General features: G+C 36.7%; 2 protein-coding genes across 2 annotated transcripts; one reads left to right on the top strand and one right to left on the bottom strand.

Moving 5' to 3' along the window:
• The first annotated feature begins 1312 nt into the window (after positions 1–1312).
• nmnat2 (nicotinamide nucleotide adenylyltransferase 2) lies at positions 1313–12656 on the top strand. The gene is made up of 11 exons (XM_039654562.2): positions 1313–1548; positions 3646–3734; positions 4856–4923; positions 5043–5121; positions 5208–5325; positions 5406–5486; positions 6038–6082; positions 6517–6593; positions 10190–10291; positions 10441–10508; positions 11315–12656. Exons 1-11 carry the CDS (start codon positions 1464–1466, stop codon positions 11415–11417), a joined length of 915 nt encoding a protein of 304 aa, XP_039510496.1. The 5' UTR covers positions 1313–1463; the 3' UTR covers positions 11418–12656.
• A 1304-nt stretch (positions 12657–13960) lies between these two features.
• On the bottom strand, positions 13961–27180 carry lamc2 (laminin, gamma 2). Its single transcript, XM_039654814.2, has 22 exons — positions 26685–27180; positions 23076–23255; positions 22688–22811; positions 22457–22599; positions 22240–22371; positions 21949–22138; positions 20906–21018; positions 20580–20795; positions 20311–20487; positions 19827–20060; positions 19579–19715; positions 18531–18687; positions 18234–18439; positions 17970–18049; positions 17384–17521; positions 17105–17249; positions 16481–16630; positions 16152–16266; positions 15392–15588; positions 15024–15182; positions 14821–14920; positions 13961–14623 (listed from the first exon to the last, which is right to left on the bottom strand). Exons 1-22 carry the CDS (start codon positions 26758–26760, stop codon positions 14370–14372), a joined length of 3423 nt encoding a protein of 1140 aa, XP_039510748.2. The 5' UTR covers positions 26761–27180; the 3' UTR covers positions 13961–14369.
• Between the last annotated feature and the right edge of the window lie 378 nt (positions 27181–27558).

Below are 27558 nucleotides of genomic sequence, written 5' to 3' on the forward strand. Positions count from 1 at the left end.
TTAAACTGAGCTGTTTTCGTTTTCCCCATTTGAAACATGTTTGAGAGCATTAGAGAGCTTGTTGTGCTCTTGATGAGTCACATTCTGACTGTAATGCTTCGAATTCAAATGCCTGCCATCAAGGACATTTTCGTTGTGCTGATAAACGTACCACTAATGCAATGCTAAATATGTGAGGAACATTTTTGAATCTATTCCATAAGACATAATACATCTAAAGTTGAACTGAGAGCAAAGGCTTTGATTCAGTCCTGCACGCAGAAGTAAGTTTCTATTTGCAGTCAACTTTAGGGTTCATTACAATTGTTCACAAAGCGATTTACGGATGAGAATAAAACAAGCAGAAACAAATGATTTGAGAGCAGCGATTAATCCAAGCAGCTTGGTTCAGTAACTGGACTTTTGATTATTCTGGAGTTTCAAATATCTTGGACAATATTTGCTGATTACCAGTTATGATCAGTTTGAAAAGCCATGAGAGAGATAAATCCAGTGGGGCTCTGTTCACTTCAAACTGATCTGACGTACACCTTATAGCTGTAGAAGCTTTTGTCTGAGACGGAGGCAAGCAGTGTTAATGAGGGACACTGGCTTGCCTCTCTTGAGTAGGCTACTTGTCTGCACATGTGTTTCAAATGTATTTTTAGTGTTGATAAACATGGGGTGGAAATGGGTGCAAATTTACCCACAGGGAATGCCAATCTGCTCCACTGACATTGATAAATTATCGCTATTATTATTTAGGAAGGATCATTGATTGTAATATTATAAAAGGAAAGTGCGGCTGTTCAGAAACACATCTGTGTCCATTTTTGAATTGGCCCGAGTCTGACCCAGTTATGTGCCTCTGTAACAACAACAAAAATATATTTTTCAAAAGCATTAGGCCTACTTCATGGGTTGCACTCTCAGAGTAACTACTTTAATTTTCTGTGTAATTTTCATCATCTAGAAAAAAAAAAATATATATATATATATATATATATAATCTACTTTTTACTGCAATAATAAATCAAAACCCTGATTTGTGTGATTTTGTCACTTTCAAAAAAATTCTAGCTATAGCCTAAATCTTTGAAAAAATAACACTGTGTAAACAATTTTTTCCAAGAAATTATATATTTATTTATTTTAGTATATTCAATAACAAATGCATATCTCTTCTTTCTTTTTTCTCTCTCTCTTTAATTTTTTTTCCACCGCGTATTAAAAGAAGCGGAACCGTTAAGGTACCTACCATCTGTACCACCTTTTACAGATGATTCGGAACCAAGAGCCCTTGAATCGCATCACTACGCGCATGTTCCTTTAAGTGCGCAGGAACACATCAGAGTGACGCTCTGCCTCTCGCTCGCGCCTGCCGCAGCCTAATGAACCTCGCCTCTTGCTGCGGTCTTACAACTAAACAAAAGGCCTTGAAATCTGCGACGTATGTTTAAAAACGATAGATCGCAACAAACACAATGACGGAGAACACTAAAACGCATGTCATTTTGCTGTCATGTGGAAGTTTCAACCCCATCACGAAGGGACACATTCATATGTTCGGTAAGTATTTCGCAGAGGGAGTGGATGATGCGCGAGCTGATTTTTAATGCAGCGTATGTTGTATGAGTAGGATATAAAGGTGTTTATGGTGACCGTGATGATTTCATACATTATAATGTCACGCTTGATGATCGATAATCATCAGATATTTCTGTAATGAACTCTTATTGTCGATCGCTGTCCAAAGCGAAGGTGCTGAAATGGGCGATGGCCTCACAACCCAGAATGATCAAATCATCTCTCAGAGGCGCAGATGATGGGGCTGCGCAGCCGCAGCTTTAACAAACAAATCTATGATTTATGATATTTCAACAAGTGTTGGCTAATTAATCATTTATCCTGCGCAGGATACTTGACATGCTTGAGAAAGATAAATAACAATCTACTGTAAATTTAACATCAAGTGAAATGAATATGTTAGGATACATTCAAACTCGCATATTGTCCTGTTAAGAGACTTTATAGACATACCTTCATGCGTCAAATAGAACCAAGGAAATGATAAGGAATTAGATTTGAATTTAATTGAATTTTTAATTTAATTCATTGAAATAAATTATAGAGTTGATTTAAGACAATTTGGATGTTAGTTTTTTATGTTAGCATCCAATTAACACATTTTTTTAAGTCTACTTGAGTTTTGTTTAGTTTTTAGTTAAGTATCGAATTGAATTTCTAGTTCAAAGCCCAAATTGGTTGAAAGTGTGGTGAACTTATCATCGCATACATTACATTTTATGTTAAAAGACAGGTAATTGACATAAGTCTTCAAATAAATATTGGGATGATTGTTTTACATTTTAGCTTTCTTATATTACAAAAAAAAAAAAAAAAAAAAACCTGTTTGAAAGTTGAACAGATTCACAGCATGAAAACAAGGCAAGCATGAAGGAAAGGTCAGTCACTGTTCTATAAACATTCATGACCAAAATCAATTAAAACCAAAAGACAATGAGCTTGCATAGTTAAAAGAAGAAAGAAAGAAAAGATCATCAAAATGAACAATCAAGTTAATTAATTAATTCGAGTTTTGTTTGAGGGACCCTTGGCCTTGGGCCTTAAAAGCTTTGAAAACATTGGTTTTATACTTCATGACTTCAAGATTTGTAAACTTAATTTCAGCTTGATTTAGATATCCTCTATAAAAAATTATGCATGACCAATGTTTTGGGACTCCAGAATAAATGCATTCAATTTTTACGTGTTAAGATTTTCTTTGTTCTCACTTGTTTAGTTTGATGTGTTTTATTGTATTTTCTAATGACAGAATATTAAGAAGAATTTGCATGCCTATTTCATTATAAAATGTCAATAATATTTGCCTACAGGTTTGATTAGGTCTTACATCTTGACTAACATCTTAAACATATCTGCTTTTGTAAGTTTTGTCAATCTCAAAAGAGCATGAGGGTTAAAGATTAGATTTGTTGCAATTATACCATACTGAATGTGACATGAACTTGACTAAGAGTGCAAATGGGATAGGAAGAGACCCAGAGAGCGAAAGAGAGAGATTTCTACAATTGCGCTGTTCAACTCCACATTTTATTGTGCCAATAAACATACTAGGCAGGGAAACAACCTTAGGAGCTTTGTACTTTCCTTAATTCATTTACCGCAGCTGAGTTTCTCTGCATGTGCATAAGCAACATGAGGAGTTTGATCAATACAGGTCTGATGTTTTTCCTGAAGCAAAAAGCTTCTGTGTGTCTGTGACCTAATTTCGAAGCCTTCTTCTGCTACTGCATGCCTTTGCATATATTGAGGTACAAAAATAAGAATGGGCTCATGTCTTATTCTGAGCAGTGCTGAATCGCTTACATATCTGAAACCAATAAAGAAACTTAACATACATTTAAATCCTACCATTTCATTTCAAAACACATGGGCTGTGCTCACATAAAGGACCTTGTTTCACTTTCTTATGTTTCGAATATAATGCCTTTCATCCAAGCTACACTCTTAAAAATAAAATTTCCAAATCCAACTATCGATGCCATAAAGAACCTTTATTTTTAAGAGTATACCTTTATAGCATGGCATGGTGTGTTACAGAAGTCAAATGATGGCCATAAGGTAACCTTTTTTGGTTTGCAGAAAAAGCCAGAGAGTACCTACACAAGACTGGACGATTCATTGTGATTGGGGGTATCATCTCACCTGTACACGATTCCTATGGCAAACCGGTAAGAGAATATGGTCAATTTAAAGTCTTAAGTCAGTATTAGTATTGCAAATTTACACAATATCACATGAGTAGAGTGCTATTAATTATTTTATTTCAAATATCACATCCGATCCAATGCAGCGCCAGGCGCGACTCAAGTGTTTTTTGCTAGTTTCAGCCTGACGCAATTATCATTTTCACGTCCTGCGCCACATTGTTTAAATAGTAAATGCATTTGTGTGCCCATGGGCATGCTGGTTCGAAAACAAGGTGTGTTCGGGCGCATTGTTTGCGCGTTGCTATTTTGAGGCAACTGAAATAGACTGTGCCATTGACCACCAAAAACAACCAAAAAAGTCAATGGCACAAAATATTTTTTGTTATTTAAATGCGCATTAGTAATGTGTACCTATAGGCGGGTGCACAACGCGCGTACACTCTGCTTATTACACACAGGGACACATGGCAGCACACAAACTAGCCAAATATTAAAATTAAAAGGATTATAATGTAAAAGATTATTATTGAGTGCATAAATATATTGTGAAATCAGGCTTATGCAGTAGATGGTCTACTTGTGCGCATTAACCTTGCACACGAGCATCCGTTTGCGCTCTGGAGAAGCGTTCAGTCTTTCCGCTTGCAAATTCCGCCATGTAAATAGCGAATCCGCCATAGCACAAGCACAACTGGCTTTTAAAGAGAATGAGAAATTCCCATTTCCCAATACACATCAATCACTCATCAATCACATTTTCCTTGCAAAAGTGGATTCGATTTTTTTAAAATTCCTTTAAATTTCGCAGGGAAGAAAGGTCCGTTTCAAATCAAGCAGGTGTTTTGAATTTTTGATATTATATTTATTAAGAATTTATTAGGAATATTTCAGGAAATTCAAGATTGTGTAGATTCCTATTAAACTGCATTTCGTCTGTGAAAATGGTAAATGTGACCGCACTTTAAGCCTACATCAAATTTTATGTTCATGAACGTGAACAAAAGCACATGTCTCTAGTTAAGTAGATTCCTGTTTATTTTTGTGCATATAAGGTTTTAATCAGCAGAACTCAACTGGAATTAAAAATGACTTTGGCCTGGTTTTCTTCTCTTGTTTTGGTTTCTTTTCTGCTTTTTTTTTAGGGCCTTGTCTCAAGCAGACATCGTCTCACCATGTGTCAGCTGGCAGTTCAGTCGTCTGATTGGATCAGGTAACTGTCAATCAGTTAAAGTGGAGCCCGGCAACTCCCTCATAAGAATGCTATGCAACACTTACATGTACTACAGCGATTAGACATAAAAAGTTTGATGGATTAATGGTCTTTTGCAGAGTGGATCCTTGGGAGAGCTACCAGGACACTTGGCAGACCACCTGCAGTGTTTTGGAGCATCACAGAGACCTAATGAAGGTTAGTCTCAATTTTGTCCTGAATGCTGTTCGATTTTTACGTGTACTTCATCTTGAAGTCAGATTAACTAAGCTTTTCCTTTGCAGAGAGTCACAGGATGCATTCTGTCCAATGTGAACACACCATCCACAACCCCAGTGATTGGCCAGCCCCAGAATGGGACATCTCCTATTTACCAAAACACAGCGAACAAGTCTGTGGCTAGTAAGTGAGGTGACCTTAGTTCGGTGTTCTGGAGAACAGGTACATGATTTCATGATCGACTGATGCCTCTTTTTCTCCAGTTAAGCTTTGGGGAAAGATGAGCGAAAACCTGGGCAAAATATGTTGTGTTCGCCCACACATGGATCGTTTTACCTTTGTTGGTGAGTTGGTTTTACTCATCTACAGAATTTAATACATCATATAAATTGTAATATAATACCAATATAAATAAAGATATATTATACAAATATGAATATAAAACTATTAAATATATTAAATGTACCTGTACCTTTCACTGAACAGTTTAATTTTTACTCTGGCTGAAATAAAAAAATTTGAACTGAATTTATTTCATGACATGCAGATTAATATTTTAATATTTATATTTGAACGTATGCTAAAATTTGAAGATGATTTGAGACATTACATTATTATGACAAAGACTGAATAGACATTACAAAAAGTCTAGAAGTCATTTTTGTGTTGCCCCAAACTACTTATTTAAGTTTAATGTCACCTTTTCAACCTCTTCTGATTTGTGTAAATATAAAATATAAAATGCCTTTGGTTAAGTTTCTGCAGAAATCACATAATTCAGTATAATAATTTTGAATTATTCATACTCCTCGCACAGGATGTGTAACAATTTTACATGACTTTCAATGAATCAATCATCCTGTGTCCTCACAAGCCTTTCTGTTTTTCTGAACAGATGAAAATGCCAACCTTGGTACAGCAATGCGCTACGAGGAAATTGGTGAGACAATGTGATTTTCCTTGCCATGGTTTTGGTTTTCAAATCAGTCCTTGCTTGTCACTTTGAGTCATCGTCAGAAAGTACAGAGTTTGCCCAGGGAGAGGGGGAAAAATCACTGCGTATTTCTCCTCAGGAAAATATAAATAACATCAAATAAGAAAAACAGTTGTCAGAGAAATAAACAAAACAGTAGACATCTTTCTATAATATAAGTCATTAAAAGTGATGGTGTTTGTCTATACTGTGGTGAAGAAGGCATCTGTGTGCTGTGTATTGCCTCATTCGTCCTCCTCATGGGAAAAATGTGACTTGTTTCTGTTTTTTATCTTATCAAAGTTGTTGTGTTTACCCCTACAGCGAAGGAAAAACATCTCATTACTGTGTCTTGTGTTTTTTTATGGTGTGATGTGTAACTGTGATTGTGGTTTGTTCAGAGTTGCGTATCCTGCTCCTTTGTGGCAGTGATCTTCTGGAATCTTTCTGTATCCCTGGCTTGTGGAACGAAAGTGATGTAAGATATGATTCTTTCTTTCTTTAAACAAATGTGTATAAAAATATATAAAATATATTATGTTGTATGTTCACCTAAATTGAAGCAATATCACAAACGCGAGAGAAAGCTTCATCTCAGGTTTTCTGATTTTGTATTGGCGTTTTTCCACTGCATGGTACGGAACGGTTCAGTTCGGTAAGGCACGCTTTGGCGCTTTTCCACTGCATGGTACGGTACGGTACGGCTCGCTTTAAATGGTACCTGGTCTGTTGAGGTTCCAAGCGTACCGTACTGGTACTAAATGTGACGTGCAGATCACTGATTGGTCAGACAGAATTGTCAGTACCAGCGTCATTGTATTTGCGACCAATAGACATCGACCAAACCCCCTAGATTTAAATAGCCAGTAATAGCCACCACTGTTATCGATCAGTCTATAATCCCACCCACTTTAAAGCGGTACAAACTGCAGTGGAAAAGCAACTGAGCTAAAGTGAACCAAGCCGTTCCGTGTCGAGCCGAGTCGTACCACGCAGTGGAAAAGCGAAGCGAGCCGAACCATGCCGCGCCGAGCCGACAGTGGTGGAGGAAGTACTGAATCTCAGTACTTAAGTAAAAGTACAAATAACCAGATAAATATTTACTTTAGTAAAAGTAGAAGTAACACAATGACAACCATACTTAAGTAAAAAGTACTTTATTTTAAATGTACTTTAAGTATTAAAAGTAAAAGTACTTGCATAACAATTTATTATCTTAATGTCTATTTTCTAATGATTAATAAAACATTTAATTCTAACTCATTCAACCTAATAGCCTACTCCTATAATGATGTTCAATAATGATGGAAAAAAATGTCACCATTTCTGAAACAAGCTTGCAATTAGGCAATATACACATCATGCTTATCCTTACTATATGTTAATAACTATCTTTGGCAGTAAACGAGATGAATTTATGGTGTAATTCTGAACCTCTTGGCTTGCCATAATCCTAACCAAACCAAACATATATTACACACGGTGTGTTTCCTATGCACGTAAAAACAAATTTTCGCGTACGAGTTGCACGATAAACACACTGCGTGTGAGACGCATTTAGTGTGACCGGGTTGATATACTGTATCTATGGCAACCAAACGTCACTGGTGAGACAAACGTGCAACGAACGGACGGTCAGATTACGTTTTGGCAGGGGAAAAACTGATCAGAAAATGTAACGAAAATGTAACAGAAGTTGTAGAAATGTAGTGGAGTAGAAAGTATAATAATTGCTGCAAAATGTAACAAAGTAAAAGTAAAAAGTAGGCACTATTTATTGTACTTAAGTAAAGTAAAGATACGTGAAAAATGTACTTAAGTAAAGTAACGAAGTACAAATACATTCCACCACTGCGAGCCGAACCATACTGAGGCGTACCGAGCCATACCAGCAGTGGAAAAGTGCCATAACTTGTTATTAAATTCTCAATTGTGCTTACCGCTAGCATTGTTTTTGGATGTTCTTAGCAATTATATATATATTGGGACACCTTGTATATAATTTACAAAAAGAATCTCTAAAAAATTCCACACAGTAAATTATACAAATGTTTGAATAATAATAATAATAATAATAAAAAGATGCAAAACATTAAATGTTGATGCAAGTTTAAAGTCATCATAAAACTTCACATTACTTGCATGGATGAATTTTTAACAGGGACGTGCACAGGAATTTTGAGGGGCAGTTGCTCTGACCTGAAAAAAGGGCACCCCCCCCCCTCCCTCACGGGCTCGGACCTGAAAAAAGGGCACCCCCCCCCCTCCCTCACGGGCTATATTATGAAGGAATATATTCAGTTAAATTTGTCACCTTCCAAATTGCCTTATCTGGCCGTGTTTATGTCCAAACGCAATGCCTCATCTTATGGTCTTATTATTTTTTATAAAGATTGCAAAATGTCAGAGATGAGACAAATGAGCAAAATAGTTCCTCATATTGTTGTTTATTGTTTTTTTTAATTATTATTATTTATATATTTATTTGAAAAGAAATAATCTGGATTGAATGGAAAAACTCGAAAAAATAAAAAACGCTTAGATTTCGGGAAAAAATACAATCCTTTTTTGCCAATCCTGACCTCCCCCTGGGGCCCTAAGCAAAATTCTGCTATGGGGCCCTCTACCTGATCTGTGATGCCGTGAGCCATGTAAACCATTTGCCATTGCCACTCAATACCGCCCAATAACAATCCTCCCTCCTTTAAACAAAACAGTCTAAGAATAAGTACAACAATATAGAACAGAATGAGGTTCAAACAAATAATATTTACTGAATAAAGCATTTTTATAGAATGTTAAGATAACAAGTGAATATTAACGTAAACATAAATAAGAAGAAAATAATAAAGTACAACCCTGAACTTTGGCTTTTGGGATTAACTTTGGTTCTCTCTACAGCCTGGGTATTTTTTGGAATCAGTAGCCTATGATTTTTATTTTTTTATTTTTTTATGCATGTTGAAGCAAATCTTGATTTATTGTTATTTACTGAGGGATTTGCATTCATATTGACCAGAATGTCCAGCTAATCATCATTTTAAATTCAATATAGCCTATAAATCAATAGTCAATCAATGTCAAATTGCCAATAGATTGGTTTCTATCTTGCATAATTAGTGCAGTTGTTTAGAGTTTTTAACTACACTGAGACTAGATAATCAGTGTCTTTATAATGTGTACTTTGATTGGGAGTGCCATCATTCACGTATTGTACAGTATTTCTGGTCTCCACATTTCTGCTTGAAAAATGCGAGTTTCATATCGTGCACGCGCATATGAACGCAACACACGCGACGCGGTTATGTTTTCCGAGCTGTAGTAAACAAACACTGTTGTTGCACTTTGTCGTTTATAAAAAACAAAACGTAATAAATAATGGTATTTTACTCTCACTTTTGTCAGGCAAAAAGTGATGCAAGAGATGCACTGCCTGCCCAGATAGGTTAGCAAGACCAAAAACCTTCAAACTTTGCTGACATCAAACTAGAGAGGAGAGAACACAAGTTTACCTGACTGCTGTTCCCGCAATTCACTCTCATGTTTTTCTTCTTCCTCTTTTCGTGACGAGAAGGATAGTTTCGCTTCATTTTGTCATGGACTTCGTACACATTAATTAGCGCGCGACACGAGATGGAGGCGCGGCCTGAGTAATTTGCGGTGCCTTACCATACACACCGGTCGCGTGCAGTCTATGGTCGCGTGCGGCACTGCAGCCACGTAAACAGTTTGACTTTCCCTTTCAGTGCCCGAATGGAAGTGAATGAGGCTTTGCGATTTTTATATTATTTTTTGTCTAGGCCTACGTGAAATTCTACATCCATTGTACGATTTTTTTTTCCCTCGGAAGGGCAACCTGAGTCGAGAAGGGCATATGGGCAGTTGCCCGGGCAACCTGAGCAACCCCCCTGTGCACGTCCCTGATTTTTAACAATAAGACCTGGAACATGTATTGTGCAAGTAAATTTAGTCAGTTTTGAATTCTCAAGGCACTAACATTCAAACTATTATTAATACAAATCTAGATATGTGTTGTTAAACTGAACTAAAAATCAGATTATTAAATTCTTCTAGATGGAAGTAATTGTGGGAGATTTTGGGATAGTGGTGGTTCCTCGGGATGGAGTCGATACAGAAAGGATAATGAACCATTCATCTGTGCTCCGAAAGCATAAGGTATTAGCACCAAGCTATTTACTTTCCTTTGGTAGTTATCATCATTGACTAGTGAAAACATTTATTACAGTTAGTTTTACTACACTGTCAAAGCAGGGGATTTAGAGCATATTTGTGGCGGTTAAACGACTTTGTTTTCCCCCTCACAGGACAATATAATCGTGGTAAAGGATGAGGTTGACCACCCGATGTCCGTCGTCAGTTCCACCAAGAGCAGGTGTGTGTTCTTGCTGTCTCTGAGGACCATGTCATTCATCTGTCCGTTCTGTACCGTAAACGAATAGCAGAGTCCTCACCACAACTATAACGATAACGGCACAGAGAAACAATATCATTGCAATCACTAATTTTCAGAACGATTTTTTTTCCACCTAATGAATAATAAAAACATTGACAGCCAATCAAATTCCATCCTGTTTTAAAGAGCTCTTGCATGGTGTCTAGGTGTGGACGCTAAAATATTTAGCGTTATAGTTATCGTTTTTTAAAAAAGTTTAATGATCAGAAAAAAAAAGATATACCAGTAGTTTTAAATTGGTCTAAATTTGAAATAATACATTTAAAGCAGCAGACAACATACCTGCAGCATGTGCTCAGAACGAAATCATCTGTCGGTTTGGACATTGACATAGTTATTGTTATTCTTAGGGGTCGGACCCGTTTACACAACAGCGGTTTTTTGAGGGCCTGAAATGCAAACTTTTTCAAAACTATACCTTTATTGTCATACCTATACCTTTTTCACACTGAATTTGCGAAAACAGAGACACCATGCTCATGCGTATTACGTGTTCAGTCGATAAGCGCGTACTGTTTCTTTACAAAGTGACATCGCTAACTACTGACCTAATAGTACTAATACATTTAATGCATAATACAGCATTTTTTTATTGTGTTCGCATATCCGCATGAATGGGGGTCGTTTTGACGACGTTGTCGTCCTTAGGCTACTCCTTTTCCGTTTACGTTGTCATAAAAAATTTGTTTGAACGGGCCTTAACCCTCTGCTTTTCTCCTTATCAGACTAGCTCTTCAGCACGGTGACGGTCACGTGGTGGATTACCTGAGCCAGCCGGTCATCGACTACATCCTGCAGAGTCAGCTCTACATCAATGCTTCTGGATAGTGTGGGGAAGTCCACTTCCGAACCTGTCAGTCATCCCTGTCTGTCTCTCTGTGTGTAATCTAGAGTATAATCCTCCTGTGCTACCACTGCTTTACCATGTAGAGGAGCATTAATCTGTCCTCCCCTCTTACTCATGTCTCATTGGGATGTACAGCACTGTGCCTGAGGGATCTGCTCCACCAATCAGCTTTAAGGGACTGGGTGGGCTTAGGTGCCCAATAGGAGGAAGATGAGAGAGCCTCGCCGCCACTATGACAGAAATAGAGTTTGATTTAAAGGGATACTCCACCATTTTTTCATATTAAACTATGTTATTCCCTTAACTAAGACGAGTTTATTCATATACCTCTGTCGTCTCAGTGCGTGCGCTCAATCGCTCTAGCACTTAACTAGCCCAGTTCATTCAATATGGGCCAATCAGAGAAGCGACCAAACACCTCCACGTTTTCCTTATTAAAATACACTTACACGAGTAGTGTAACTCGACCTAGGACGGTGACACAAAGTAAAACGTTGCACTTTTCTAAGCGTGTAAAGTGGATAACTATATTGTATGGCGGAATACCACAGCAAGTGCTTGGGAGCACTTCGACTCGGCGCAGTAATATCATCACTCGTGAAAAGTCCTCTCACTCCCCAGAGTGATAATATTACTGAGTCCATAGATAAATATGCGCTGTGTCAAAGTGTCACCGTCCTAGGTCGAGTTACACTACTCGTGTAAGTGTATTTTAATAAGGAAAACGTGGAGGTGTTTGGTCGCTTCTCTGCTTGGCCCCTAATGAATGAACTGGGCTAGATAAGTGTTATCAAAGTGTCAAGATTGAGCGCACGCACTGAGACGACAGAGGTATGTATCAACTCGTCTTGGTTAAGGGAATAACAGTTTAATATGAAAAAAACGGTGGAGTATCCCTTTAATGAAATGAACCATTGCCTGCTATAATGTCGGCCTTTGCTGTTGATTTGATACTCTCTGTTCTTGTAGTTGCATGCCTAAGGGTTTTCTTTCAGCGCATGAGTGTTTCAATGACCACGTAGACCATAGTCAGTGGTTACAAGTGTTAACTGTGCTTAGACTCATCTCATCTCTAAATACATTTTCTACTCATCAATCAACTGTATGTACAGAAAACGTCTGTCTCATATGCTGTATTATGCCTCAATGTTTTGTCTTCAATGTGCATTCATGTATACGTGGAGTATTTGGTTGCACATTAAAGAATGCATTTTCATTTACTTTGGTTTTGTGCACATTTACTTCTCACACAGCTCTAAATGCTCGACATTAGTCAGCCTCTGCGTCAAGCCATTCATTTCAGTCAAGATTCCGTTCACTTTTTGCTTGATTTGTGAAGAGACCCACACTGACACTATTTGAGAGCTTTTTGTTACTGTTAGACATAGGCATAAAGTAATTCTATGCTTTTAAAAACTCCTCAATTTGATTGTTGGAAACATCTTTTAAATGATTTGAGCTAACATGAAATGTCAATCAACTGCACATCTAACACCTTTATAAATGAATCAAAGTGTATTTGATGAGAAGAATAACAGATTCAGCGAATTATGTGTATATTGCATAGTTCATTTTGATAGGCTTTGCAAGTTTACACAAGGCTCTGGCTTTATGATATGAAGACTTCAATATTTAACTGTAATTACTGTTTTTTATACAATATATGATTTCAGTTCAAACAAATAGGTGAAATATGATGTTTAATGTTGATCACTTTAACCGAGACTATCATTAATGTAATTGGAAGCCAGAATGTTAATCTTCAAAAATATGAAAACGTATTACAGTACTGAGATCGTAAAATGATAAAATATTCCTTGCGTAACCAACTCATACCCAGGTTTACTGTATCTAATATGCTGTGTTAGATATGTACACTATCACAGACATTGAAGGAGAAATATAACCCCCCATTTCATTTTTTGAACCGATTACACTTATCTCTAATATACAAATAATTGTTAAACACACATTGATACCTCACTGTTTGTATCAGTATAATTTCATGATTTTATTTCCATTTTTTGCTGAGCAGTCACCTTAGTAACTGGTGTATTAGGAATCAATAGAAGACTCAATAAGAATGTATTCTCAATGTAGAAGATTGTAGGAAATAATTCACAAATAATATATTTTTCCATGTTTTTGGCATGCTGCATTCTTCTGTAGCTCTACAATCCTCACTGCTTCCTTGCATTCATCATGTCTTCATTAAAACTCGTGATCAACAAGAGTAGATATTGTTGATGATATTGTTTGTTTCTTCTTGTATTTTAATTGCCCTCATGCTTTTGAATTGATTATAGAGATTCAGGGTTCTGTTTTTAAGATGCTAAAACTGCAGAACTTAATTTTAGATCTTCAATATTATTCTTTTTTTTTTTAAATTAGTGGTCTATGGTGAAAAGCATGTATACGTGTGTCAGCGTAATGTCATATATTAATATATTTTTTATTTTATAGTGGCTATTCGATAAGCATTCAACCACTGAAAAAGTATGCTGCCATGACAATAACTCGTGTCCTTGATGAATACTGAATTTAATAAAACAAAACAGAAATCAAACGAATGAAATTTGTTATGTTGTGCATTTCTTTCACATTTGAATGTATTTTTCACTATATCCAGAAACAGATGGAGAAGCAACTGGGTGTTACTTCTTCTCAAGAACAATTAGTTTCAGATATGGTATATATGTCTCTATTAATTACCCAAAATGGAAATATCTTTGGCATCATTTCAAACTTCACAGTAAAAAAAAAATGAAAAAATAAATACTTAAAAAAAGTCTAAAAAACACGTATAAATACTAAAAACAAAAACAAAATCATGTTATATGCAACAAACACTCTTTAGTTGAAAAGTATCATCAGTAAGTTCATATATTAAACTAGCTAACATTGGGATTTGGCCCGGCAGTAACCCAAAGCCTTTACGGCCTTTCAATAGGTGGTATGTTGTAACAGCCATTTGGAATGCTTTTACGGATCTCCTCTAAGTTGGCAATGTCAGCCAGGATGGTGTCAATGTCATTGATCATGCCTGAAATGCTGGCTCTCTGCAGGGCTTCCTTCTCCTCCAGCTCCCTGAGTCTGGGCCTCAGCTCCGTCTCCACACGGTTGCGGCTTTTAGCAATGGCGGTCTCTAGGTCGGCCACTCGCTTGTCGTCGACTGTCCCAGGAGTTCCTGGAAAGCAATATCATACAGTAGTTATAGTGAATTCCTCCTCATCGTTGAACTTTGGAATTAAGATCAAGTTACGAAAATATATTCTGCCTCCAACATGTCTTCATCCAGTTTGATAATTATCTTTAATAGACAATTCTAAGTTTCCCATACTTGACTGTATATTTTGCATGAAGTGAATTACTGTTATAACTCACCCAGTGAGCTCATAATATCAGTGATTGTCTTCAAAGTATCACTAACAGCATCCCTAGCATTCTTTGCATTTCCAAGAGCTCCAGTAGACTCCATGATAGCCTGATTTGACAAACAAAGGATAGAAAGTTTAGAATGCAGCTCCAAAGTAAATATGATTTCAAATAGTTTTCTCAAATAGTTTTATGTAAGCAGACATTCTTACATTCTTCGCTTGATTAATCTGTTCTTTTGCCTTGTTTTTCTCTTCATTCAATCTGTCCCTAGTTAAAGATGCTTGTATATTTAGTCCATCCACGTCCTCTTTCAGTTTGGTTGCAGCTTCCAAAATATCGGAAGAAGACGGAAGAGAATCGGACATTCCCTGTGGAGACACATACAAGCACCCTGTGAGCACATTCAAAACTTTCTGTATACAATTCAAATAGGCCAACTCATCTCGGCTCATCTTGTGACAGACATTGTGAGTAACTGAACTGGTCTCTCTGTGAAATTGACATAATAATGGCATTGGCACAAATATTGTTTTTAGAAATGAATTAGGTGAACACTCAAGATAACAGGTCGCCATACCTCCAGTTTGGTTGCAGTGCTTGTAAGAGAGTCAATGGTATCCTGAGCATCTCTGTAGTGAGGAGCCATTGCATCCAAAATGTCCTGAGTCTTGGTGTTGTCAGCTATGGCCTTCTGGATGGTGTCATTGATAGCAGGCAGTTTTGCAATGGCAGCATCGGCAAGATCCTTATTACCACCAATCTGGTCATCAAAATCTGAGAAAAGACCAAAGAGACATTTAGGTCAATTGTGTTGGATAGTTTAAATGATGGCAGAACATATAAACTACTGCTCAAAAGTTCGGGGAGGTATGAATTTTACTTTTTTGAAGAAATTAATACTTTTATATAGCCAAGGATGCATTCAATTGATCAAATGTGTCAGTAGACATTTGCTGTGTTACAAAAGATTTCTATTTCAAATAAATGCTGTTCTTTTTAACTTCCTATTTATCAAAAACCCTAAAAGAATTATTGTTTGCACAAAAATATTAAGCAACACAACTGTTTTTAACATTGATAATAAAAAGAAATGTTTCCTGAGCACCAAATCAGCATATAAGAAGGATTATGTGATAAATCACAGCTTACCATCACAGTAACAGTTATTTTAAACTGTAATAATATTTCACCATATTCCTTGTTTTTGCTGTATTGTAAATCAAACAAATGCAACCTTAAACATTCAAAAACATTAAAAAATCTTACCGACCAGAAAACTTCCGAACGGTAATGTGTATATGATATTTAATAGCTTAAAATCCATTGTTCATCCGTACCTTTGAGCGTCGCTAGTGTCTTTTCCAGACTATCTTTGTTGTTGGCAAAGATTTCCAGAGATTTATTTTTGACTGCTTCAGCTGCGTTTGCCCTGGCAAGAAGTTTGTCTTGAACCTTAAATCAAATAAAAACAAAAAGTCAAGTTTTCTGTTGACCCAGGAAATGCACTAAAGGTCAATGTTTCCACAGAGATCTTGTTGCCAATTCTTGGTTAAATAAAATCAAGCTCATTTTCAGTCATCACATTCTTACACATCTTTTACATCTTTTTTCAGTGGTTTCTGAGCATCTACAGTCTCGGGAAGGTTTAACAGATGATCTTGTTTACCTGTTGGAAAGTCTTGGCCTTATTGAACAGATCAGCTGTCTCTTTCTGTTCACTGAGCATATACTGCTGAAAGTCCTGGTATTGTGATAGATTCCCCTCCACCATACCCTTCAGATTGTCAAACATGGAAACCACGCCAGCAATGTCCTTCTGCAGAAACAGAAAGGTTTTGACTAACAACTTCCAGAAACGCAATAGAGTCATACAATAACACACTCACACACAAATATACATTTCCAGAGGAACCTGGTTAAAATGTCTTACTCTGTGATAATTTAGATGCATATATATATATATATATATATATATATATATATATATATATATATATAACTTTCTTTCTTTTACTGTTGTAGTAGTTCGTTCTGTTTTATAAGTATTTTTTTAATGTTGAATGTGACCTAAGGGAAATGTCGTATCTGACGCTTTCACTTAACTTTAACTTTATTTATGTAACTTTTTAAATGTGTACTACACAATGTTCATTTTATATAGTGTATTTTTTTTAGACTCCAGTAACACCAGCAAATAGTTTCTGGAAAATAATCGGGTTGTGAACAAAGACTTGAGGCTCCTGTATTATTTTTACTCAAACTACATAAATATTGAATCCATATTCACTACCGTCAGAGGCTTTGGAAGTTTCTTCTCCAGGTCAGATAACTGTTTCAGAGTGTTCTGAGCTACTTCGCTCTCCTTTCCGGCTGTATCAGTTAGTTTAGTGGCCTTATTCTCCATGTCAAGCACTTTGTTAACATCTGCTTCATACCTGTGATCAAAATCATTAGAAAGTAAGCTCAGTCTTTACTTCTGCATAATGCATAATAACAGTCATGTACTGAGGAGAGAATGATCTTGTTTAACAATATTTCTCATTCAAAAGTTGAGCTATAAGCAACTTACAGTCTCTTGAGGTCCTTGACCTGGTCTTTGACCTTATTTTCTCGGTTGATGACACCTCGGATGAGATCTAGTGCTTTCTCAGATTGGGTTAGAGAATTTGCTGCAATGGTCTCCACCGTCACTGCCTCACCTTGATGTCTAGAAAGAAAAACAGCAGTCAGTTTTACACACAACTGATGCACAACATATGTACAGCAGATAAGCAAGTGAAGTTGAAGTCTATTCAATGGTTAAATGCATTTTTAAGTAAAAAAACAAACATGCAAAATGCAGTAATGCAACTAAATAATGGATAGTTATCAGCTATCAGCTTTTAATCTTTTGTTGTTGATGTGGTTAATGCGGAAGGTCAAACTCTGGATTTTAATATATTTCACTGTTTGATTTATGACTTTTGTTTAATAATAATGTCTTCACAAAGTCTGGGGATAAAACAGTTCATAACCACATTTTAATGTGTAACTGTGAAACCTATTAAAGCCTTTGTTGGCTAAGCAAGTGTCTTATTAGTGCACATGTAGTTATGGGGCACAACATGTTGTGCTGTTTCACTCTTTGTGGCATTTGAGAAAAACACATGACATACTGCTCAGCAAGATCAGCAGCTCTCTGAACCAAATCAAACAAGGAGTCAGCACCTGGCACCCCATCACCTGAGGGAAACTCCTGAAATAGACATTACAAAAATACTGAGAATTTTCAAAACAACCATAATTATACTTTTACTAACCCTCTATGCGATAGATAAGCTATAGATCACCTTTCAACAACCGGCTGAAAACCAAATGCTAAACAAAACACCAATATTAATATAATACCACCCATAAAAATATAATAATTAAATACTTACAGCCTGCTGGATGTCCCGTTTGGCCTGTTGCAGTTTTAGCCTGATGTCACTGATGAGGTCACTGATTTCTGAAACTTCCATTCTGTACCGTTGATCCTTGTTTCTGACCCCATCCAATGTCGTCAACAAAGCTTCCATGTTTCTGTCCTCTCTCAGCTGGGATCGGCTAATGCTCGCCAGTTTATCCTGAAGCTGTTTCTCTGTACCTATTTGGAATTTTAAAAAAAATGTTTAACTAAAACAATGAACTAACTAGAAAAAAATGGATTAAACAAAACAAATGAAGGATTTTTGTACTTGTGAGTTCATTTGCTCTTAATTTCAGGGTTTGCACCATGACTTCCGCAGCCCTAATAGCCTGTTCCATCAGAGCATCGTTGACTGGAGCATCATCACCTCCAATTCCTTTAAATAAATCCTCCATTTCCTGCAGCTGACGTGCATAAACCTCTATCTGAATTAAAACACAAAGATCAACATTTAATTTGTCAACGTTTGTTCTTAATACCTCTACATTAGCAGCTGCCCAGGGACTGGATCCAACGCTAAACGTTGTTTAATCATTTTTAGCCTTGAGTGGGCTTTTTTCCTCTTTTTATGTAGGTGTGGTAAATGCACTATAGCACTGAGATTGTGTATGAGATCAGTCTTGACTGTGTGTGCTGGTCCCTGGGCAAACAGCACATTTAATTCCACCCACACACTCAGTGTTCAAGATCGGCTGCAGAGCAACATACCGTTATATCACTCCAGATAATAAACAATCATCAAACCCAGCAGGATTCTCTCGTCTTTTCTTTCACACACGTAGAGTCAAAAGTGCTTGTTTTGACATGATAGCACATATTAAATGATCGTTATTTTCTCATGGTTAAATCACACACGCGTGTGCATTAGTTTTTAGCATGGACACATCAAATTTTTGTAAAATTGACAGCAAAGAAATGTATAATTTCACAAAAGGTTTCTATATCAAAACAATGCTGTTCCTTTTGAATTTTCTATTCATCAAAGAATCCTGAAAAAAATTGACCACAGTTTCCACAAAAATATTAAGCAGCACAACTGTTTTCAACATTGACACTAATGCTAACACTAATACTAATAAATGTTTCTTAAGCACCAAATCAGTATTTAAAAATGATTTCTGAAGGATCATGTGACACTGAAGACTGAAGTAATGATGCCGAAAATTCAGCTGTCACCACAAGAATAAAATGCATTTTAAAATAGATGTTTTTTAATGTAATAATTTCAACAATATTCCTGTTTTTACAGTATTTTTGATCAAATAATTGAACATTTTGTATTTCTTTATTTTGTTTTCCATTCTGCAATGTCTTACCTTGCTCTTGACTGGGTTAAAGCAGGATGGACATGTTGATTTCTCACACTTGAGTCCATCGTAACCTTCCTTGCACTCGCACTGGCCTTTATCGCTACATGAGTTCGACACAGACCCCAGGCGATTGCAGTTGCAGGCTACAGTGATAAAAGAAAGCAAAAACTGAGGTGACTTTTTGTATTTCACTTTACTGGTATTGTATGCAGTATTATATGTATGCTTGTGAGAGTCAAGGTATTTTTCATTACCCTGACATGGGTCTGTGGGGTAAATGTGGTGGTATCCATCATCACAGTTCTCACACTTGGGGCCGTTGCTGTGGTTCAGGCACTTCCGACACTCCCCTGTTCGGCGGTCACAGTTCCCGATGGCGTTCTGGTCCACATGGCCATTACACTGGCAGGGCTGGCACTGTTTGGGAGGGCCATACTCTCCCAGGGGGTCTCCATAAAAACCGTCATCACATATTTCGCAACGAGATCCTTTAAAAACATGACAAACAGAAATAATGAGATTCAAACTGTTTTTATAGTTACATTTGAAGTTAAATCAGAAATCTAATGCATGACTACTAGATTACTTTTAAGCTACTTTTATAGTGCTTTTTGACATACTTTCATTATATTGAAAAGAGAAGCCAGAAGGAAAAATTTGTTTTGATTTTTGGGTGTACATTCCCTTTAAGACCCATCTACGTGATGTTTCCCTGCTCTTTTGCTCCGTGTTCCTCACCTGTAGTCCCCCGGGGACAGCGGGCACACATCACATCCTGGGTTACTGGAATAACATAGCAAGCCTCGCCCTCGGGACAAGGACATTTCTGGCAGGAGTTGGACTGTTGACGGTTGACATAATAACCTTTAGGGCACATCTGCAGATTCGGTATCTCATCAGCCGAGTAACAGCCTCCTGTAAACATAACAAATCCACTTTTCTCAGCTCAGGCTTCTTCTTTTTCAGAACTAAAGCACAAACACGCATTAACCATTGAAATAACAAACCTGTTTCTGGATCACATGCTCCACCCTGACAGGAGCAGGGATCACAGGGGCTTCGGGGGCCTTGACCAGGGAAACGCCTCCTGTATCCAGTGGCACAGCGCTCACAAAACAGTCCATCATAACCAACAGGGCATCTGCACTTTTCAACCCAGTCTGCAGGGGTGCCGGGTCCCAGTTTAGCTGACACCAGAGAGACATCATCCAGATAACCACGTCCTGTTGTGAAACCAGACACGCAATTCTTTTATTCTGCATTACATTACTGTGTGCATGTTTAAAACAGTTTATGGATGTACATAATTGGATTGGAGAGATTAAACACTCACCATTTTCACCAAATGTTCCTCTGATTTTAATGGCTGTAAGATTGCTCAGAAGTGTTTGAAATTCTGTGGATGAGAGTTGCGGTTTCCATTTGCTTCCAGGTTGTTCGTCCAGTCTGTGAAATATGGTAATAATAATTATCAGCCTATATACCTTTAAAACAAATGGATCATTTTGTACCAATTCTACAATCTTTTGAATGGTAGTGCATATAAAATATTGAACAAAACGATCAAACCCTGTCTAAAATTGGCCAATAACTGATATGGTACCCATTTATAATGTAATCCCTTAAAAAGTCTTAAAGGACTAGTTCACTTTAAAAACAACTTTTGCTGATAATTTAGTAACCCCCATGTCATCCAAGATGTCCGTGTCTTTCTTTCTTCAGTCGAAAAAAAAAATAAAGGTTTTTGCTGAAAACATTCCAGGATTTTCTCCATATAATGGACTTCAATGGGAACCAAACGGCTCAAGGTCCAAATGAGAGTTTCAGTGGAGCTTCAAAGGGCTTTAAACGGCACCAGACAATGAATAAGCATCTTATAAAGCGAAACGAACGGTCATTTAAAAAAGAAATAAAAAAGTTTAGGTTTTATAAGCACAAATGCTCGCCTTGCACTGTTCTGTGATGAGTGTGCGTGACTCTCCTGTTCAAATTCAAAACATCAAAATGAACAAATCTTTTTTCGAATCATGACTCGAAGGGTCCTAGATTAGACCCTTATTCATCGTCTGGTGTCATTTAAAGCCCGTAGAAGCTGCACTGAAACTCTCATTTGGACCTTGAACAGTTTGGTTCCCAATGAAGTCCATTAAATGGAGAAAATCCTGGAATGTTTTAATCAAAAACCTTAATTTGTTTTCGACTGACAAAAGAAAGACGTGGACATCTTGAATGACATGGAGGGGGGGTTATCAGCAAAAGTTTTTTTTTTAAAGTGAACTACTCCTTTAAATCGTAGCAGGGACCAGGGCAGGGTAAAAACCCTCACGTTAATTTAGAAAGCATAAAGATCTAGTTATTACTGATGATGTTACTGACTTGAACGTGTAGGCGATTTTCTTTCCACAGGGCACCACAGTTCTCAAGTCTCCAAGTGAAGCGGACACCTTAAGACCTGCTCCTTCTAGCATGACATCAGAGATGGAAGGACGACGGACGCCTCTGTCCAGACGCAGAGAGAAGGTGAGCGTCTGACCGTAGCTCAATGCCTTATTCCCCAGGTAAGATGCTGTATTAAACACAGAAGCACAAGAGTCAAGGAAATGACAATGCATCAGTGATAATTACTGATATTGCCCATAATTAATTAAAAAAAAAGTCATATCATACCAGGAGCAAACAGATAAACAGGAAGGATCTCTTTAGAGATCACCTCAAGGTCTTTGTGAGTGGGAGACCACCTGAATTGCACTTGTGAGGAGCTCACACCTTGACCAGTGGTAGCCCGCCAGCCCTCAGGTCCTGTGAGACGAGACAAATGAAATGAACAAAGACAACTAAAACCAAATGTGATTTACTAAAACCAGAGGTTACACATCAAGCTCACCATTTTCAAAAGTTGAAGTGATGTTGTGAACGGAATATCCGTCAGCTGAAGAGCAGACACTTGAATGGCCATTGCAAAAGCAGGGCAGGCACTCCTCTGGATTATATGTAAGACGGCCATTGTTACGTGACCGACAGCTTAGCCTGCAGGAGAAGATCATTCATTAAACCAGACAAACCTGCATATTAATAGTCAGATAGCAGTCTGAGATGTAGGGCTCATTATTCTCACCTCAAAGGCTTACATCCATTGGGAGTCACTTGAGAGCCATCATCACAGCGATCACACTTGTCTCCATAAAATCCCTGTTTACACGCACATCGTCCCTCATTGTTGCAGAACGGTCCTAGAGAACCTGAACAGAACAAAGAATATATGCATTTTGAACAACTTAACTACACTTGTAAAGCACTTAAGCCACAATTAAAAACGTATAAATAAGCATATTTGCATTATATAACAACTTTTTAAATTAATTTTCTATATGCAGCATTAAAATATTGCACAAAACGAAGAAAACTATCAATTGCTTTTGAAAACATTCTAAAACATAGTTGATCCCAAAAACTAAAATTCTTTCCTATATGACAACAGGAGAGCACATAAATGTTCATCTCACCTGCAGTGTTGCAGTTGCAAGGCACACAGTTGTCTCCTGCCCTCTGGTGGTGGTATCCTTCTTTACAGTTTTCACAGTGCCGCCCTTCTGTGTTTCTCTGGCAGTTTATACAGTACAGTTCTCCTAGATGATCTTGTCTGCAGTACTGAGCATTACCATGACACGAACAAGTAGTGGAGGCTGAAGACAACATGTCAAGATAAGTTACTTGGTGCCAATGACTTTCCCCTGTTCAAAGAAGGGCCCCTATCAGGGGTGATTCTAGGATTTCAATATTAGCACACAATGAGGGTATTATTTAATATATATATATATATATATATATATATATATATATGTCAAGATAAGTTACTTGGTGCCAATGACTTTCCCCTGTTCAAAGAAGGGCCCCTATCAGGGGTGATTCTAGGATTTCAATATTAGCACACAATGAGGGTATTATTTAATATATATATATATATATATATATATATATATATATATATATATGAAGAGTTCAGATGCAAAAGCCTCTAAGTGCCATTTGAAATTTTCTTCTAAAATCATCATTTTTATCAAGCTTGTATATTTAAGTTCAGTGATTTCACTTGAATGGCAATGATAATTACCTATTAATTGTTTTTTAAGTGAAATTACTGGACTTAAATATACAAGTTTGATAAAAATCATCATTAAAGAAGAAAATTTCAAATGGCATTTAGAGGCTTTTGCATCTGAACTCTTCATATATACATATATATATATATATATATATATATATATATATACTTGTATACCAGACCAATAACATGTATAACCATTAACAATATAGACTCTACACTACCTGAATAATGAATCAAATTCTAATCATTTTAAATAACCAGCTAATATTCATAAATATTCATTAAAAATATATAGAAACTTTATATTACAGTACTTATGATTGTACTTACTGTTTAAAAATGATTTTTCAAAACACAGTTTTTAAACACTATTCTTTTTTAACCCTATAACTTTAAAGATCTACATTTTTTTCATTTTTATTCAGGGAGATAACATGAAAAATGTGTCATGCTTTAAGTTTAGTGAAGGATTTCTGTCGTTAACATGAAAAATGACATGACAAATTACCACTATACCCAGCAGATGCAGCAGCGGACCACTCATTAGCTCATTTGCCATTTCTACTCCCTTTTATAGTTCTTTTCATGCATTTTGTTTTTGGATTTATTATAAAAATGAATATCATAACAAATTTGAGCTATTTTATTGCACTAAAGTATGAATTATAGCAAAAGTAGGAAAAGTCCCAAAGTCTCATGAGATATAGATTAAAGGAATTGCATTTAAATAAACAAACAAATAAACAAAAATAAATAAATAACCCAAGTTTTACAGTGGATGGGAAACTACAGTGGATGCTCTTGAATTGCTCCTGCATCATATTATGTAAATTGCATTTATGATAAAGAACTACACAGATACATAAATCATAACAATTTATCAATAAATGCACACGTTGACCTCTGCTTCTGACGCTGCGCCCCTTTAAAGATGTTCCCAACTTTCAATGGTTAAGGAATCTGCTGAATAACTTTATGCAATCTTTGAAGAGAAAGCATCACATTGCTGAAGTTAACTGGCGCCAGTCAAGTTTTTAGTGGTATTGCTGAGAGCATGGGAAAGTAACATCTAAAGACCTTCTTATACTGATAAAAACAAACAGCGCCATCAATGCAGTAAATAACACCCCGCCCTAAGGTAGCCTATATTCACTCACTCTCTATGATATTACATACACAATTACTCAAACCCACAAACCATAAGCTGCAGAGCATACAATGACAAAGCCACAAATGCCTAAGGATCAACAAGCATCTGAAAGACACACCGGACATCCAGGGTGAACATCTTTTCACCCTGAGAAATGCCCTCAGCTGTGTAAGCACATTAGATCATGTAGGATTACCTGCAATAAAACAGCCTAGTCTATGTTCAGCCAGGCCTATAATGCTGAACACACAGACGATAATAGATGTTAGATAATAGACTGGCTTAGAGGGTAGGACAAGCTCACTCTTGTAGGTAATTTAACACAAAGTTATAATACATTAATATTAAGTCAGCATGAACCAAAACGTCATCCACTCAGAACAGACATTCCATTCCTTCTAATGTGGCAACATCAGGGTCCCTCACAGGTGAGCAACAGGCAGGCAGCAACAACAGCTAAACCGAACCGTAAGACTATAGGGTTATCCTTATAGTAAACAGTGCAGACTGATGTTGCATTCCAGTTTTAAGTTTTTCATTTGTTTTAAAATTAATTTATAACCTGTACTTTGTGTCCTAGGGCTATTACATTGGCATTCAATTAAATAGTTGGCACTGCTGCAAGGGTGTTAATACTAAGGCTGAGGGAGTGACTGCAATTCATTTTGATATTTGTCTAGCTATATTTTGACTAATACCCTCTATATATTTGTCATGGATTTTCTTTCGCTAGGCCTATTGGAGCAAATGGGATAGCAAAAATGATAGGCTATTTGCTGTAGTCTGCTGAATTTAACCAAACATGACGAGTTTCGCTTCTGAGCGGCCGGGAAATGTGAAAAAGACATATAACAATGTGAGTTGATATTTACAGGGTCGTTCTCACAGAAAAGTAGGGCGCATGCGCGAGATGTTGTCTATGCAGCTGGACACGTGCAAATGTATCGATGTTTACAAAGAAATACAATAAATCAGCGCGCAAAACAATGCTCATGTAATGTGCTGAGAATGGACTTTTTATCCTAACCATTTTATCGTCTTTTAGCCAAGTCCTAGCATATTGTCGTATTATGTTGGCATAATTTGTTTTTTACATCTAGCCTAAATAAAGCCTAGTCCTGTAACAAAAAATGTTTTTAAGCAGCCTTCAGAAAGACGATATCTTATGGCATAGCAGGTCATAAGCATAGACTGTAAAAAAATTAAAAAGTCAGACACCGACCGACTGCATGTAGAATAATTATATAGGCTAATTGCATTTTTTAAAGAACAGTTTTTAAAATAATTTATGGCCAGAAAATCGCATCGCCTTTATGAAAAGTATTGTGGTAATGGTTAGCCTATAGGTTATTGTTAGACTATATGTAGGCAATGCGGTAGCCTATATAATGTCTATGTTTGTTGTTTGTTTATATTATAATCAGGAGTAAATGAGACACTTTCTGATTACTGTCACTGCTGCTGTTTTCGATGCCAAATTGCCTATCCAATACAATATCATTTTGCATGGTTATAATAATAATAATAAAATTAATAATAATAATTCTGTTCTCTTCATAATTTCACTTAAATATGAAGAGAACAGAATTATTATTATTTTAAAGAAATGTTAAATACAAATCCTTACTTTGGTTGTCCCATTTGGACACCTTAAGCTTTCTTAGACTGGAATTTATGCAATCTGCTTATTACATTCGGTGATTAGGCTACTGTCATAAAGAAATCATGCCCACAAATCAGATTTTCAGCAATAGGTCAACTTAATCAAAATATGTCTACTGCAAATGAAAGCTTTCATGAAGCTACAACTTGTCAACTCAATAATGTTGAAAAACAAAATGAACAGACTTCACTTACATTGAACAGTCCCGTGAATTGGATACCAGATGCAAGCTGCGAACAGAAAGAACCAACTGCTCTTCATTTTCCACATCCAAGAAACAAAACGGCACGTTGTCTCTTTTATAGGGTCAGGTCGATATTAAAGATATTGACGGTCCTCAGCGCGAGACAGACACCTGACGGCTGTGCCAGCTGATCCCTGCGCGCGCATTTAAAAACTTCCAACTTGACAAGCGCGGGCACGTCAAGCTCGTGTCTCAACTGTATATTTACTCACGAGTGATTCACAGAGAATACGTGCCTGATAGGATATGTATCATCCCCTCACATAAAAACGTGTTTGATTAAACGCCTAGATAGCAGAAGTTTAGAACACCGCAAACGAACAATTAAACCCATTGTTTTAGATCTAAGTGTGCTATTATGCTTGATGCTGTGCTCTGTTGTGCTTAATATGCTCTATAGTAGGACTAGGCCTACTATTGTTAGTAGCCTAACTAAAAAGGCAACAGGCAGCATTAGATACAAATTGAAGTAGCTAATTAAAGTCATTAGAAGTAATTTTCTTATTAATTCATCTCCATATATTCATCTCCAGTAAGTATATTCATCTCCACTAAGCCTATGTTTTTAAGGTAATATATGGGCCTATGTATAAATATAACTTTTATGAATTTTTGAGTTTTGGATAGGCCTATAGAAAATATATTTTTTGTAATTATAGAATTGTTTTTTATTTTTATTTTTCAAGTACAAAAAAAGAGAGGCAGGACAACAAACCACCTGGACACCTGGTTTCATCCAGTGAATAATAATCCTAATAATGACACTGGTGGTGCTCCTTGGACTGTTGACAGAAAAAAAGGAAATAATTTAACATTGCCATGTT

Source organism: Pimephales promelas, chromosome 5 (genome assembly GCF_988280905.1).
Source record: "Pimephales promelas chromosome 5, fPimPro1.hap1.1, whole genome shotgun sequence".
NCBI classification, from domain to species: domain Eukaryota; kingdom Metazoa; phylum Chordata; class Actinopteri; order Cypriniformes; family Leuciscidae; genus Pimephales; species Pimephales promelas.

Coding starts and splice junctions, on each gene's coding strand:
- lamc2 (XM_039654814.2), bottom strand. CDS start 26,760: ATGTGGAAAATGAAGAGCAGTTGGTTCTTTCTGTTCGCAGCTTGCATC. Junction 18,050..18,233: donor AACGGGACATCCAGCAGGCT/GTAAGTATTTAA, acceptor TGTCTATTTCAG/GAGTTTCCCTCAGGTGATGG. Junction 17,522..17,969: donor GCTGCTGATCTTGCTGAGCA/GTATGTCATGTG, acceptor TTTTCTTTCTAG/ACATCAAGGTGAGGCAGTGA.
- nmnat2 (XM_039654562.2), top strand. CDS start 1,464: ATGACGGAGAACACTAAAACGCATGTCATTTTGCTGTCATGTGGAAGT. Junction 5,122..5,207: donor ATCACAGAGACCTAATGAAG/GTTAGTCTCAAT, acceptor TTTCCTTTGCAG/AGAGTCACAGGATGCATTCT. Junction 10,292..10,440: donor CTGTGCTCCGAAAGCATAAG/GTATTAGCACCA, acceptor TCCCCCTCACAG/GACAATATAATCGTGGTAAA.